This window comes from Sesamum indicum, linkage group LG6 (assembly GCF_026168435.1).
Source record: "Sesamum indicum cultivar Baizhima isolate 11 linkage group LG6, ASM2616843v1, whole genome shotgun sequence".
Taxonomy (NCBI): domain Eukaryota; kingdom Viridiplantae; phylum Streptophyta; class Magnoliopsida; order Lamiales; family Pedaliaceae; genus Sesamum; species Sesamum indicum.
In genome coordinates this window covers 6323289-6340217 of record NC_142662.1, presented here as the reverse complement: position 1 = coordinate 6340217, position 16929 = coordinate 6323289, and the positions used below count along the sequence as shown (strand labels likewise).

The window sequence follows — 16929 nt, the reverse complement described above, 5'->3', positions numbered from 1 at the left end:
AAAAGAGATACGTACATAATTTACCGTGTCAAAATATGATGCTAAATAAAAATTATAAAAACAACGGGGCTAAAAGTGCAACTTCCATTCTACATTCTGGGGGTAGCAACTATTTGTAGCTAACATTAATTTTGTGAAACAGCTGATAGATAATCTAAAAAAGGGATATGAAAATATATACATAGTGTTTGGATTTGTGTTTTGAGTGTTTTGAAAATAAAAAGAAAAATAGAGATAAATAAATGTGTGTTGGAGATAGATCGTTTGTTTGGATTTGTGTTCAAAGGTATTTTAAAATAAGTAGTGTAGGTTTGATATTGGGATTTGGGTGACAAAAATCACTGTTAATTGACAAATTATATCTTTTTTTTATATATATTTTTATATATAAATATATACATAAATATTGTATATTTAATGTTGTATTTTTTTGAGACAAAAAACACTATTCATTATCAAATCTATTTCTTTTATATTGTATATACAAGTGTATATATACTATATTTAGAAAGTTGAAAAATAAAAAAATACGAAGGTAAAGTGTAAAAAATACGAAAATAAATATTGGGTGTGTTGAAAATGTCCAAACATAGTGACAGTTAGCAGTAAGAGTTTGATCAATATTTTTATAGTCCATAACAAAGATCATAAACAGAATTCAAAGAAGACTGACAGTGAACTACTTAACTTCCTTATCCCTTGCATTTTACAAGGTTGCTTGTACAAAATTCTAAGCAAAATCTTGCATCTTTACTTGGGATCCACCTTCACTAGACAGAATGAGATGATCTCCATCTCTTATTACAGCCAAGTCTTCAATCACATATCCACCTTCAGTTAGAACTTTTGTGGGACGGATACCGAACTTTTGATATCCCAAGTCCAGCAGCTCCTCAAGAGATCCAGGCAAAAAGACCAGCCTTCCAATCCTATCTCCCCTCTCGGGACAACTCAAAGTCACTCTAGCACAGTTCTTGCCTGTACCAGGAGTGAGGGAAGATCGAGACGTAGCCTTTCCTCCTGCAAAATTTGATGACACAAGCAACACATAAGTAAGATTGTTTCCTTAATCAAAAACTAGGGGCTTAAGTTACCTTCAATGTTTTGTTTATGGCTGGCCGTGATGATCTCTGCAAGCGAATTCTGGAAGTTGCTCGGCTTCCTTTTTAAACGATCATTAGACGAGCTTAAGTCAGTAGAACTTAATGATTTGTTAACAGGAGGGATAACCGGTTCGCTTGAGTACTTTTTGAGCTTGAAATAAGGCGCTTGCTCATTTTCTGAGTGTCTGACATGGTTCTTGGACTTCTGCTTGGTTTGAAATAAGGCTTTGATCTCTTCATGGCCCTGGTGATCGGCTAAGGCTCGTGGAGTCCAGCCGTGCACGTCTGGTTTATCTATATCAGCTCCTTGTTCCATCAAAAACTTGATAATTTCGACATTTTCTTCAGATATAGCTGTGTGCAGAGCTGTGGTTCCAGAGCAATTAAGCAATGTTACATCCCCCCCAAATTTGGTGATCTCCTTGAGTAGTTCTATGTTGTTCTGCTCGGCTGCATAGCAGGCGAATCCACCCACGTCACCAGAAGACAACGTTGCCCCATTGTCAACAAGTACTCTTATGACCGCCTCATGCTTCCCCAATATTGCATCCCAGAGAGGAACATTTCCTTCAGAATCTGCATAAGATGTTTTGAACTCACCACTTTTAGCTGCTTAAATTTAGAATTGCCGACAAGCACACCTTGTCAATATGGTACCTTTTGTATTGGGGTTTGCTCCGTAATCCAGAAGTAGAAGCACACATTCTAAAAACCCTTTTGATGCTGCAAGATGCTGCATGAAACAACAAGTTATCATATTATTGCATCTCTACTTCATAAATTATCATGTTAAGAAGAATGCAGAACTATTGCAATACCAAAGCATTTCGTCCGTTGTTGTCCAGCTCGTTTGGATCCAAGCCTCGCCTCAGCAAATGATGCAACAATAGATCGTCGCCCCTGGCAGCTGCAAAGCATAGGCTCAGAGGCATATCCATTCTTCCATGAGCCAACATGTGCTCCGTGTAGGCCAAAATTTCATGCATCACAGGGTCTTTGTACTCTTTAAGATGCTGCACAGAAGAAAATTCAACATCATCATCTACTCTTACAAGTTCTACTTATCCCTAGAAAACAGCAACTTAACTAATATGCTGCCAACAACAGATTGAGAAACTTCTGTCCGGTAATATCGACTACATTTTCTTTACCTCAAGCAGATTGTTCATGATTATTGTCCCATCTCCGATATTAGCCTGAAGAATATTCATCAATGCAGTACGGTTCAACCGCAGCAGCTGACTCAAACGTTTCGTACGAACAGTGAAAATCTGAGGCCTGTAGCAGAGAACACCTACTTCACCACAAACATCTCCTGTCCTCAATTCCCCGACAACCTACAATAAATTTGAAGTGAACATTGTTAAAAGTCGATTGCACTTCACGGGCATAAATAAGGATAAAACCAAATATATTCCCTGGCTGATGTATGTGCAATGAGAATCACTCGTTTACCCTTTCCTTTCCGTCTCTGAGTGAAAGAAGATCCTGTCACCAAAAATGGTTTAGAAGTATTACTTCGAATAATTGCATAATATGGTGCCATTGAACAGGGCGACAAGAAAAGCAGTATAGTGACAGCTCCAGGTTGATCTTACCACTGCCCCATTAACCAGAATATACATATCTGTAGGTGCTTCATTTTGTAAAATTATGTCTTCTTTTGGGGGGAAATACTCAGGCCTCATCTCGGTGACCTGCAGCATTAGACCATAAAAGACAAAGAACATGAAGATCTAATTTCATGGTACCGCATTTGGTAATTAAGTTGAGATCAAATACAAAACAAGAAAGTCAGTGCTGCTTCAGTTTGGACCAAAAACAAAGGGGAATTGTGCAACAACGAGAGAAGCTTTTTCTTGCAGTAATACTAATATATTTTTTGTACCCGGGCTGCAAAACAGAAAGAAAAACCGATAGTATTGGTGATTACCAGCTGAAAGAGCAGGTCGTTTGACACCCCACGGAACAAATACACCTTGTCAACGAGGGAATAGAACAGGAAATGTGATATACTCGAACGAATAGCTTTTGGAAGTGCATCAAGAGTTTCTTGCTGCTGCAGCCCTTCTGAATCAGTTCTGTACTTGAGGCTCATATGAGCAATCATCTGATCTTGCAGCCGAGTGGGCAGTTGATTCCTTTTGGCAAATCCTGAGGCAGCATAGATAGCTTCTCTCTGCAAAAAACGTGAAAAAGGGTAAAATTCAGCTGCCTGAAATCCATAAATGAAGAAAATCGAGATGCCCATGAAACTTCGAACAAAATCAGACTTCATACTTACGAATTTCCTAGTTTTGAAGGTTGTTTCTACAATCAAGTTGGTCATGTTTCCTATTGTGTAAGATCCCAGCCCGATGGCGAAGAACATGTAGAAAATATCGAATATCATCTCCCCCGTGTTCACAGGATGAAGATCACCATAGCCTATCGTTGTGATGGTGACAATAGACCAGTAAACGGACGTAACATAATTGTTCCACAGTGGCACTTCATGAAAGTTTTCTATGCTAAGCCCAATCCATGTCTGCTTAGGGTCTTTGTACCTATCGGCAAGAAGATAAAAGATACATGCAGCCAAGTGAACCGTAAAAAGAGTGACCTACAAAGACCACACCCCCTCATCACATAAGTTTGAATTCTTGTACTTGCCATAGATTAACAATTTATGTCTTAAAATACTTACACATGTAAGCTTTGCTATTCGAACCATCACGTAGTTATAGTTCTTGTCTTTCTCCATTCTGCAGTAATGCTAAGAGAAATCATTTAGATTCCCCAAGATCAGTTACATTTATAGCCCAACAAATAGCCGTAGATTGTTTCCCAACAGTTTAAACACAAGAAAAAATAATTTTTTCTGGCTTTCTTGAGCAACAAAATTTACTAACGGTAGTTGCAGAGAACTTAGGGACTGTACCTCTGAAACATTGCACTGACTCTTCTGATACGCCAGAGACGAAGCATACTAAAGTATCCATATGCTTCCAGATGGGCGGGCAAAAGCTTCCTTGCAAGTTCAGACGGTATTGTGGAGATCACATCCAAAACTAGCCCTGTTTTTGCATATCTCAAAGCAATCAACCTTCTGTCGTCAACGAGGAGATAAGTTGATTTGTCGAGGTACGCAACAAAGAATGTAAGAACAATGTCAATGGCAAAAAGTCCATTTACAATATTGTCAGTGATGGTGAGAGGCCCCTTAGGTCCCCTAAGGAAGCCAAACTCAAAAGGAGACACCCATGCTGTGTAGAAGACCAGTATAACCAGGAACGTCTCCCAGGTTCTGCAAAATTCGATCAAGAAACGACTGATTGATCTTGGAAGAAAACAAACGACAGAAAGCCGAATGCAATCCAATGTTATTCACTCAGTTCATGTCTAGAACTCTAAATAAGTACAGTAGCTAATTCATTTATGTAATACCGGCCTGGATTTATCTCTGTTGCAAACACTGAAAGGATTAAATTAAGTCTTTTGTTGAGTTACATGGATAACTGGAACGAGTATCAAATCCATCTACTGCCAGCATTCATGTTTTCTTGATGTTCTTGGTGTAAACTTGTAGTGCTGCTACACACTTAATTCTGGAACCGAAATGATTAGCTTTTAGCACAACATTCCCATCCCATTAATCATTATGCTGTTGATGTTTTAAGACAGAACGATATACATTGGTCTGCAAATTCTATCTTGATCATCACTCTCCAACAAAATGGAACCTTAAAGTGATTAGCCTAATCTTGACACGAAAGCCTTAAAAACGGTCATGCTAATGACGAAACATGAAAACGTATTTATACGTATACCTGTAACGAGGATCAAAAGGAGAGATGGTGAAGGGACGAAGCTTGTGCTTGCGGTTGCTAGGGGCGCCAAGGGGTGGAAGAATGCTAGTAGAGAAGATGTGGGAGCTTTTCGACGAGAGCCTTTCCAATTCGCCCTCCATTTCTCTCATCGAACGAACATTCTCAGAACCCCTCCGCCGCATGATGTACATACCTTATTCATCCACTCCCTCCCAATTCTTGATCAATAGGAAGGAATCTAAAATGATGTTGATTTCTTTTTGAGGGGATTGATTCTTTGTGTTTGATGTTGTATAGATTGGAGCATGGTTTCAGTTATTGCAGCCTGCCTTTTCTCTTCCCTTTTTTTCTCTCTGATTTCTGCATGAGATCACATGGTAAAACAACATACGCCACCAATTAAATTTTCTATTATAAATCATGTTGCATCTATAAACACGCATCGCATACCACACGTACTAAAACTATGATTTAAACTTTGTTGTTATTAAGTAATTTACTTCTTACCATGCTATATCAATCCTACCTTCTATTTATCCATTCAAAGAGTGGACTGAATTTTTTATTTGAAATTTTATTATATTTTTTAATCTGTTGTATATATATATATGCATAATGATTACGTCATTTTTTTTTTCCAAAAAATGATGAAATTAATTATGATTTGATTAAAGTGATTAAGTTATAAATTAATGAAACTAATCAATGTTTTCATGAACAAGCTGCTTGGGCCTGTCAGCTCAGCGATTGCCCTAGAGCCCGTTCAATTCCTCTTCCGTGCTGTTCTACGGTTCTTTGCAATTTTAACTAAAACCGCATATCCTAAAGTGTCGGATTACGTCCATATATATTGGAAAAAGTCGCTTTTCATTGCACAACCCTTCTACGTAGAACTAGCACCTGAATAATAAATTATCAGCAGAAAGAAGAATTCAGTGATAAGAGAAAGTTCTAGAGAGAGAGATTGAGAGAGAGCTTCAGAGTTTTAGACAGGCGAGAAGCAATGGCGTCTGCTTTAACCAAATGGCTCGTCGACCCAAACCGCAACCCGCTCGCCGCTCTCCACATGAAGACGCTGTCCAAGCGCCTGCGGAAATACGGTACTTGATTTGAAGAAATGTTTGTGTTTTTTGAGGTGGTATTAGTTGATGAGTTTTTGATGTGTTTTTTTTCGAATTGCGATTTGGGTAATCAGGTCTTCGATATGACGATTTATACGACCCCATGTACGATCTTGATGTGAAGGAGGCGCTGAATCGGCTTCCGAGAGAGATCGTGGATGCAAGGAACCAGCGCCTCAAGCGCGCCATGGACCTCTCTATGAAGCACGAGTACCTTCCTGAAGATCTTCAGGTATTCATTCAAAATGGTATTTAAATGCTCCTGTGTTTAAAGTTATACGCTTCTGTATTGGGTGCTGGAAAGATTAGGATTGAGTTAATATGTGGATGTCTATGTTGATTCTTTGGTACTTATTTGTTGTGTGAAATTTATTTATAGTGACTGACTACCTTAGTGCGGTTGTGCGTGTGGGCGGTGGATTGCTCTGGGAATTGGGAAAGAAATGCTAGGATGCTGTGCATAAATGCTTCTTTTTAAGTTTTGTTCTTCATTTTCTTGAACTTTAGTGTGTTCATTTGTTTGTTTACGTGCTCTGCTTGGGCTGCTTTTAGCTGCTCAGGGTATGTGATGATTGCTTTTAATTCCTTACACTGTCAATTCACGCCCATTGCATACCCAGAATGTCCATGCAATAGATATTGATTCTGCTGAAGGAGAGTGATGCTGGTGAATGTGCCATTTGCAGAAGCAATGGCGAGTGATACTTATCAATGTCACATTCTATGGAAAGAAAATATTTTTAGTTTATTCTTGTATTTCAAGGCATCTCTTGCACGTTAGTTTAAGTACTAGAAAGTATTTTCAAATATTTCTCTATCTGGAACCAGTTAATTAAGAAGTGTGAGAATTTGCATGTATCTGGAGATGGGGGTGGCTGGGGGTCTCCTGGACCAAAAGTACCAATCATCTGGGTTACAAGTGAGGATAATCTGTCTGCAACAGTGAGTGGTCTTATTTAGCATGCTAAGTACCACGTCTAAAGCAACCTCATCCATATTCGTTGATTATCTTGTATAACATGCTCTGCTGGCTAAGTTATGTTCTTTACCTCTTGAAAGTTGGTTTTGTAATGTTGGCATTATTATGTGTCAGTTTCGAGTTATAATCAATATGCCCCTTGCAACTTTTTATTGCATATTTTTGGCTACCTTACTCGATATATTTGTAGTGCAATTTTATTTTGCATCATCAGATGCTTCTTCCTTTCTCTTTTTTGTTTAAGGAGGGGGGGGGGGGGTGGAGAATAAACTAGTAGTTGCTGTGACTAAATAGTCTGAGCTGTAATTAGAACTGTTTGCAATCTGCATTCTATTAAACAGTTTTAAGCTTTTAGCTAGTTTCACAATTTTTACTGAACTAAAGCAGAAAAGAATTGCTATGCTACTTTGCTTACTAGTAGGACTATTTTGAATAAAGTTTCTTGTACCTAGGCTTTGACTTTAGAAGGGATTCTGTCTCCGTCTACTTGGCTAAGTAGAAAGCTGAAGCTGTATTGTTCCGACTTTCCACTCTTTATTATGGATTTTATCACCATATTATCCTTCCAAATGATTATTCTGGATAAATGGATATGCAGTGGGCAATACAAGAAAGGTGGAAAAGTTAACATCAAGGATAACACTAATTTCACTTAACATCCTTACCTACTTAACACATAATTATTTGTCTTTGTATTAACATTTTCACTCTAGCTCCTTTCTCTGTGTGGCAATACATGCACAACTTATTTTCTTCCTTCTAATATATGCTTGGTTATCCTGGTTTAACTTGATCAGCTTGAGTCCCTGTGTAAGTATCTTGTATATTTATGCCGTTGATGCTTTTCTTTACACTTGCTTGTGAATGTCTTTGTTTACAGCACTCATTTTCTTCTATTTTGTTCTCAGGCTATGCAGACCCCATTTAGGAGCTATCTTCAGGAGATGCTAGCTCTTGTAAGTGCTTATATCACTTCATTATCTCCCTTGGTTTGGATATCCACAAGAACTATTATGATACTGTTTATATGTTTTACTTTGCTAGAGCAGTTGTGCTGAACATATTTACTCTGCGTAGTTAAAATCTGACATGCATTTCAAACATTTATTGTACCCTATAAAGCTAGCTTATACAACAACTTGAAATCAACTTGAGATTCTATTCTGAAGTAAATCAATTGACCAGGTCGAGGAAGATGTCTAAGTAGTGACAATCATGTGAAACGACATCGATAATAAAACTTCAAAGTTCTTTATGGCTCAGTTTATCTTCTTGTCATCTGCTTCTTGCCTTTTCAATGAATTTATCTTTTATTTAGCATCTTCCTTCTGAAGTTTATCTCTATATTTATAATGTTATTGCAGGTTAAGAGAGAGAACGCCGAACGTGAAGCCCTTGGTGCTTTGCCGCTTTACCAGCGCACCATTCCCTGAGTGGACTCTATCTTGAGCTGATTCTGATAGAATTGCATGTCTTACAATTGAATAAGGGCAAGTCATCCTCGTCCCTTTCTAAAATGGACTATAACGTGATGTCTGAATTTTGTACTCTGTTGATATGAGCACTAGGCTCTTATTGTTTGGTTATTGGTCCACGTTAGTGATATATAATGTTTACAAGATGGTCCTTTCAATTAATTGCATTACCATAAGTTTGGACTAATGATTGTACTTTTCTGGGTTTTAAGTGGGTGTTTCTGGTTTAGTTATGTGCGAGTTTTGTGGGTGTCCAGAACCTTGTGTTACTTATGTGTGTATAATTTGATGTGTTTTAGCTTAAGAACCCACTCCATTTGCTGAAAATGCCAATATCTATATGCATAATTTTGGGATCACATCATATACGTAAAAGCTTGGTGTAATATATATACACTATTATTATGGTAAGTGCATGACCTGATGACAGTAAAGGCATGCGCAAAGCCAAATGAAGGGAAAGAAAAGAGAGGAGGTGAAGAGACGAATCTGCTAAACTTCATCTTGAAATATTTATCAGATCTTAAAAAACCTTTTGTTTTCTTGTGGAAGTTGATGACATACAGATTTGGTTCTGATGGCTAACTGCTGCGTGTCTGCATGTGTGTTTGTGGTGTCTCCCTCTCTCTGCCTGTGTATGTGCATGTATCTTTTCTCTTTTTTAAATGTTTTGGTTTTAGTGAAGTATTTATCCTTTCGGGAGCGTGTCTTGTTTATGCTCAAAATATGGCTTATAAGGCGGGTTTGCATCAACAGACAGTGAGTACATGAATTTTTGAAGGTCAAGAAGGTGCTAATTTAATTTACTTCTATGGTAATTATGTTCATAAAGGTTCGGGCATGTGAAGGGCTATGTCTAACTTTTGCGAATAATTAAGAAACTAGGATATTCACTACGAGTTCTTTGTATATCATCCAATAAAACTGAGTTCTCTTTTGGAGAATTTTCGGTGTCTGAATGATGTGTTTTCCACATTATTATACTTCTGGAGTTAATAATTTTATATGAGGAACATATTGAACTTATTCAGTTCACTCACTATCATCTGTTCTTCAGTTTTCTGTAGAGTGACTAATGTTGAATCTTTACTTCACTCAATTTGTTGTCAAATTCTGTTTCTCTACGTCGATTTCACCCATGCCATCTGTATTCGACACAACAATTATAACCGGATCAAGAGCAAGCTCATACATACCTGGACAAAATATACGCTCTAAGAAATGTGGCTGCAGGTAGCTCTCTAAAGATAGAATTAGGTTGTGAAACATGTAGCTCCAGTCTTGAATCTTGATGTTCCCAAGCAACTGCGGTGTTTGCAAGTGTTATCTACTCGTGGACAATCCATGTGATGCCATGAGGCTTGGCCATACTTCAATTTAAGGACTGTTTCCTGTAATTATGCATCACCTGCCACTTTGTCTCTTAATGTGTCACAAACACAGAGCTCTCAGCCTCAGGGATACAACTTCTAAATTTTCATTTTGGGTGCTCATAGTTAGCTAAATGGGGATGGAAGTGCCAGCTACATATCTCTATTCTTTACGCCGCTAATACTTCTTCTATTCCACTTTGTCGATAGACACTTATGTCGAGAGAATTATAATTTTGGTCTCAAAATATATGATGGTTTGTAATCTTGGTTCCATATATTTTGATAATAGATATTAGTTTTACACTTTAGACAATGTTGTAAAGTTAGTCCCATTGCAAAAAAATTGTTTTTCGAACTTAACTTTTTAACTTTTAGAACTAACTTTGCAATGTTTTTCTAAAATTTGGAATAACTTTGCGCTTCGTTTCGTTTCTTAAAGTGTGGGATTGATATTGCAATGAAGGGATTAATTTTATATGTTCTTCTAAAATGTGGGTTTTATTGGTTATTTCAAAGTGTACAAGATTAATATTATGAATTACTCTATATTTTGAGATCGAAAATGTAAATTTCTGCTATGATGTCATATCAATGCATGTATGGTATGAATTTGTATTTTAAAAATAAAAAATTTAGTGTAATCATTTATTTCAATTTTCGAGAAAAAGCCTATATCAATGATAGGCGAGATATATAAAAATATAATAGGATATGTGAGGGGATTGAGTTGATGGTGATAGTGGTGGTTTGGTTGATGATAAAAATGGTGTGATTAAAGAGCAGAGCATTTAAGGAGATGCACGTTGGGAGTGCATAAGGGGCAGGCATAGAATATGAAGAAACTGAAATTGTGCCTGATATCAGAAGCAGCTGCGGGTTCCAGACAATGAATGCTTTCATTTTCACATGTAATCGTCGGCTATTCTGTCCCTTTCGACACGACTCCCCCCAGTCCCAGTCCCAACCCCAACTCTAACATTGGGCCGCCACCATCAAATGGTGGACGTGGTTCCTCTGTGGCCTTGAAATTTTCTACCCACAAGTCTGAACAAGATTGGTATTGTATGGGGTTGTTGCGGAGGGAAAAAGGGTGTGAAGTTGCTGCATTCTTGTTGGTGGATGCTGTAATGTGTAATCAACCTAGGAGAGAGAGAGAGAGAGGGAGAGAGAGAGTATTTTAGTAAATAAAAAAGACATACTCATGTGCCAATTAATGATAATGCCCAAAAGGAGGGTCTTGTTATTTCATGCATTTGTACACTGCATTTCAAATTTATTGGGTATTGATGTGTACTTTTCATGCACAAATACATATATCTAGGACCACACAAGAATCATGATGATTTATGAGGATCAGAGAATATAATTATTGGAGAGAGAAAAGGGTAATTACATATTAATTGAACTCAAACCATCACTTTTTTTAATTATGGAACTTTAATTTTGCTAACTAAAACAGACTTCATCCACAAAATCAGAAATTATCTCACTAAAAATATTGGTTCAGGTGCTGTTGAATATGTAGATATTTATCTTACTACATGAAAAATAAGAGATTGAACATATAAATTGCCACAAGAAAATCAAAAGGGTATTATTCCACCGACATCATTCAAGAATCCTAGTCGTCATGATGGTAAAAAGACAAGATTCACGATTTTGGGCTTGTTGCTGCAAATCCATTCTACATATATATCCCATGGGATTCACAAGTTTGTGAGCCACCCATTTATCTCATTTCATCAAACCAAATTTCAAATTTGAAATACCGTACTGAGAAACATCTGATTTTCCGAGAACTGGACAAAAACAATAGGACAAACCATGAAACTCAATATTTGTTTTATATCCACTCTTTAAAATAATTATAAAAAAGAAAAAACAGGATGAGGATGAGGTAATCCAACGGCCCACATCTTAATTGAAGTAGCCCACATGGCTTCTGATTCTGGTCCATCTCCAAAGGCCCAAAATCTGTTTTGGATTAGGTCCGGTGGATTGTCCAGTACGTACACATCTATGCTCCCTCCCGTGGGCCCTTTTGCTGCTCACTGCCCCTCAAAACTCTCATGGTATGTTTCTTTTTCCAAAAAAAAAAAAAATTAATAAAAATTAAGAATATTTTATTAAAAGGTTATTTTGTCCTTTTCTTTTTCTTTTTCTTTTTCCGTAAGAGTGATTGAATTATTGGCATTTTGTTAAAACGAAACGCTCTAGATTCTTAAATCTAATAATTATGATTTTTTTTTACATAGCTATAAAAACTACTCTTGATAACTAAAAAATAAGGATGATTTGCAGAATTTTGTTGAAATTTTAAAGATATGTACGTATAATTTTTTAAAAAATAGAGATGATTTGTATATAAATTAATATTTTTTTATAAAAATTTTTTTTTAAAAATAATTTATACAAATAAACTATAAATTAAACAATGTAGATGTAATTATCGCTTTCTAAATTTATGCCATGGAATGGGACCAGAAGAGGTTCACCTGAATTTCATCAAATGCGGCTATGAAAAGTAAATTAAGGGGGAAGTCTTCCGACTAAAATGCGGCTTTTAATGAAAGAATGAATCAAAGCACATGATGCATTCTGCTACCCGACAACTTGTTTAGTTGTTTATGTGTTCTTCTTTTTATGTGGTGCTTCTTGAAAATTAACCTAGGTACTGGTAATAAAGTCCATGTCTTCTCCTTTATCTATTATACATCGGATGTTTGCTAAAATTTATACTTCTTACAAGTGTTTTAATTTCGAAAAAAGTGGATAATGGATTCAAACGTATGAATTTTGAGTGTTTAGAAATAATAGTTATTATAAATAAATGAAAAGTTGGTGTATTATACTAATTTATTTGTAATAATTTGACCAAATATCATTTTTAATTACAAATTATACTTTTTACAAATTTTTATGACAATTTTAATTTTGTATTTGTCGAATTTGAAGTAATTATATATATACACAGACGAGTATAATTAAGGTTAAATTTGAATGAATTATTTGATGTTTTTAAGTCAAGTCCCTTTCAGTAATGTGTAGTAAGCAGACATGGAAGCGCTGCAGTGGTCTGGCGTCCGGTGTCTAGGGGAAGTGAACTGTTATTGAACCATGTGGTCACAAACAGCTTTTATCATGGCCTCAAGACTCATCCATCCCCCAAGGAAAGGGTTTATTCCCTTTTATAGAACACAAATACAATATACAAAACTGAAAAAAAGAGATGGCAATGGCAATGGCATTGGCGTTGGCGGGCTGTCAGTAAATGATCCCATGTGAAACTACAGACCCATCATCCAGATGGTCCAAAAAAGCTACAGAGCCACCCCAACCCCACACCCACCATATGATTTGGGCACCACTGTTATTTCTTCAAAAAACCAAGGCCATTTGTGAGTCTTGGCATGCATAAAAAGGCCATTTTCTCAACCCCATTTGAAATCACAAACCAAAACTCAGGATTACTAACACCATCTGTACCAAGAATGTATAGTAGTAGTCAATCAAGAATGAGGGTTTCCACTGTGTTGTCGGTGCTGTTGTGTTTGGCCACTTGCCACTTGCCTGCTTTTGCCTTCAGGGATGGTAAGCTCACAGATTTCAACAACTGTTTTTTCTTTTTTTGCATCTCTAACATAGTCACTTGAGGTCATTTTCTTGGTTGAGAGTATGGCATTCTTTCTTGTATAGTTCTCAGAATGTGAGAGCTTTTCGCTAAAAAGGACGCAGATTTAGACATACACTCATGAGAACTGGATTTCAAGATTTTGTCAGCTGTTATGCCCACTTTAAAAATCTGGGCTTTATTTTGAACTAAGTAAATGATACGTTAAATGCAACAAACACATCAGAATTGAATAGTTTACCATCATTTATAAGGTTGTCATAATTGTGAACAATCACTTCATCCTCCCCATGGCATTGATTTTGAGATTCTGTTGTTGTTTTGTTTGTCCGTGTGATGATATATAAAATTCTAGTTTGGGAAAAGAAAATTATTGTTGAGCATTCTTGAGAACAAGAAAGGTGCATCTTGGGTTTTGTATTAGATTCTTGGATTGATTGGAACTATGATTTTAGGAGTACGAAATCCATTTCTTTCATGTGCTGGACATCTTGGTTAGGGTGACAATTATTCCTTGCAGTGTAATGTATTGTATATAGGGATGAGGTAGATTTATTTCACATAGCGTCTCCAAGGAATTTTGAATGATTATTCTGTGAAACCACATCTCATTCTCGAGTCACGTGGGCTTGCACATGCATGATTGCGCCCTGTCTGAGGCCAATCTACTGCTGGTCCTGCTATCTTGCGTATGATGGAGTTGTCCCCTTTAGCATGTTGGTTCACATTCTAAAATCCTGTCCAAATACCGAAAAGTAGACGACATGGACTTCACCTAACTTTGTGGGGATGCTATTCAGCCACTTCTTGACTTCTTTATGATTCGTTTCTTTTGAAGTTTAGTAATCTGAAATTACTATGTGCATGAATTGCAGGACTATTAGACAATGGCAACTTTGAGCAGGCTCCCAAGTCCTCAGAGCTTAACGGGACCATTGTCCTCAAACCCCATGCTGTACCGAAATGGCAAATCTCGGGCTTTGTTGAGTACATTAAGGCTGGGCAAAAGCAGGGTGACATGTTACTAGTGGTGCCGGAGGGGTATGCTGCTGTTAGGCTTGGAAATGAGGCGTCGATTAAGCAACTAATAAATGTCACCAAAGGAATGTTTTATTCGCTGACATTTAGTGCCGCCAGGACTTGTGCTCAAGAGGAGAGGGTAAATGTGTCAGTAGCACCGGATTATGGGGTGCTTCCAATTCAAACATTGTACAGTAGTAACGGGTGGGACTCGTATGCATGGGCATTTCGTACAAGCTATGATGTGGCTGAGATCCTCATTCACAATCCAGGTGTAGAAGAAGATCCGGCTTGTGGACCGCTGATTGATTCGGTGGCCATTCGAGCTCTATATCCTCCTAAACCGACTAATCGTAAGTTTATTTTAGCAATATCATTATCAGTTTTTTTGTATGTCAAAAGGCAATGATTGACAATATGAGTAGTTTTTATACGTTTGAGATACCAAGTTTTGCAGACGTACATTAGGAAGGTCAGATGCGAGGTGCCTCAATTTTGGAACTATGTGAATTTGTGTAGTTTCAATGACCTTATGGACCCTTTCCAGCATTGTTCTCCTTGACCTTGCTCTAGTTAGTAGCTCAACTTTAAGAACTCCCATTCTAGATTAAAACCTATGTCAAGTGTATTACTTAACTTTTGATAAAGCTGGCACCTGGCTATATGCTTTTCTTAGAAATGCATGTTTTTCTCCCACTGGCCTCTGCTATGCGACTAATCTGCCGGCTTTATGTAGTTATTTGCATGTGCACATAAAATCTCATAGCACTGGCACCAGTTAAACAGGGACCGGGAGAATAACTTGTTGGTCCTACTTGTACATATGTTGAGAGACAAGAAGTGGGATTTGCTCTTCAAATAGTCGAGATTTCTCTTAGTGGCTTGTTAAATGAATTACTTCTAACAGTTTGTCTGGTTTGGAAGTGCTTGGACAGTCAGTATTTAATTTCTTAGGCATCCCGTGCTTCACTCTGATAATTCTGTCGAAACTTGGATCAAGTATTCCGTATTTACCTGCAAAAACATAAAATCTTAGGCTAACAACATTCTATCATCTTTTATGATTGAAGATGATTTGGTCCATTACTCATGTAGTTTTTCATTACAACCTTAATGGGGTTTCACTGTATCTCATCACAGATTTCTTTCCATAGTTGTGCGCAGTCTACGCTAACAATGCATATGTTCACATTTTTTTTCCCTCCACTGTGCAGAAAACCTGCTGAAAAATGGGGACTTTGAGGAAGGTGCATACATATTTCCCAACACGAGTTGGGGAGTCCTCATCCCACCAAACATTGAGGACGATAACTCTCCACTACCAGCCTGGATGGTCGAATCCCTCAAAGCCGTCAAATACATCGATGCCGCTCATTTCTCTGTCCCACATGGGCAGCGAGCTATCGAGCTCGTCGGAGGAAAAGAAAGTGCTATCGCACAAGTGGCCAGAACTATTGTTGGCAAGACATACCAGCTCACATTTGCAGTCGGAGATGCCAGCAATTCTTGCGAGGGATCTATGATCGTCGAGGCGTTTGCTGGCAGGGACACTGTCAAGGTCCCTTACGAGTCAAAGGGCAAAGGTGGCTACAAGCGTGCCGTGCTGCGTTTTGTTGCAACTACTACTCGAACTCGAATCATGTTCCTCAGCACGTTCTATCACATGAGGAGCGATGACTATGCTTCGCTTTGTGGACCTGTTGTCGATGACGTGAAGTTGCTCAGCGTTCGCAAGCCAAGGCGGCTCGCCTGAAGGAGACAAAACAAAACTTGAAGAATATACTAAGAAATATTTTGGGTGCAAGAAAAGGCTGCAAGTCTTTCAATTTTAGTTGCTACTACAAAAACTCAGCTACAACAGCCTGAGTTGTAACAAGTATATATAGAGAAGCGTGATTTGATCTGTCAGATGTTATGTTAAGCCCAATAAATGGGGGGGAGGAGTTGAATCTACTGAGAGTCAGAAAGAGTGTTATTTCATTTTGTGATAGATTCAGAGAAAATCAATCTACACCACATATAGCTGCTTTGCTTATCCTATTGAGTTCATAGTCCTTTGTATGTGTGTTTTGATTAAGAATCATTGCTTGTTTTTACTTACTTTCTGATTATTGCATTTAATTAATGTCTGACATCTTGCTGCATCAAATGATGCAACTGATTCTTGATTCAAAGGAATAAAAAAAGAGAGAATATGGCTGCACAGAATGATGAGAGAATAAAGCAAATGAAAGCCTTCATTCTTGATGTTTCAAGTTCCTTAGTGCATCTTTATTTGGTGATTGGATGTATGAGGTTAACATTTTCAAATCTTTCTTGAAAGGTGGAATCTTGGCTTGGATCATATTTTTTATTTCTACATTTATTGTATTTTTTTATTTTATTTAATATATACATGTTATGATGCACAAAAATAAT

General features: G+C 37.4%; 3 protein-coding genes across 4 annotated transcripts; 2 read left to right on the top strand and 1 right to left on the bottom strand.

The window, feature by feature from the left end:
• Positions 1 to 536: 536 nt before the first annotated feature.
• LOC105164830 (potassium channel AKT1) lies at positions 537 to 9824 on the bottom strand. Of its 2 annotated transcripts, none has more exons than XM_011083622.3 (13): positions 9684 to 9824; positions 4913 to 5272; positions 4024 to 4389; positions 3790 to 3847; positions 3388 to 3705; positions 3037 to 3282; positions 2702 to 2800; positions 2559 to 2591; positions 2255 to 2440; positions 1922 to 2116; positions 1761 to 1836; positions 1095 to 1679; positions 537 to 1020 (listed from the first exon to the last, which is right to left on the bottom strand). In XM_011083622.3, the coding sequence occupies exons 2-13, from the start codon at positions 5101 to 5103 to the stop codon at positions 731 to 733; spliced, it is 2643 nt and encodes an 880-aa protein (XP_011081924.1). In that variant the 5' UTR covers positions 5104 to 5272; positions 9684 to 9824; the 3' UTR covers positions 537 to 730. The 2 variants fall into 2 exon arrangements, with proteins under 2 accessions (XP_011081924.1, XP_088737291.1); XM_088881165.1 differs by having other exon boundaries at positions 4024 to 4159.
• LOC105164831 (cytochrome b-c1 complex subunit 7) lies at positions 5810 to 8720 on the top strand. Its single transcript, XM_011083623.3, has 4 exons — positions 5810 to 6012; positions 6108 to 6265; positions 7921 to 7968; positions 8377 to 8720. The coding sequence occupies exons 1-4, from the start codon at positions 5916 to 5918 to the stop codon at positions 8443 to 8445; spliced, it is 372 nt and encodes a 123-aa protein (XP_011081925.1). The 5' UTR covers positions 5810 to 5915; the 3' UTR covers positions 8446 to 8720.
• A 3444-nt stretch (positions 9825 to 13268) lies between the features above and the next one.
• On the top strand, positions 13269 to 16611 carry LOC105164832 (BIIDXI-like protein At5g11420). The gene is made up of 3 exons (XM_011083624.3): positions 13269 to 13451; positions 14367 to 14864; positions 15726 to 16611. The coding sequence occupies exons 1-3, from the start codon at positions 13271 to 13273 to the stop codon at positions 16262 to 16264; spliced, it is 1218 nt and encodes a 405-aa protein (XP_011081926.1). The 5' UTR covers positions 13269 to 13270; the 3' UTR covers positions 16265 to 16611.
• The last annotated feature ends 318 nt before the right edge of the window (positions 16612 to 16929 follow it).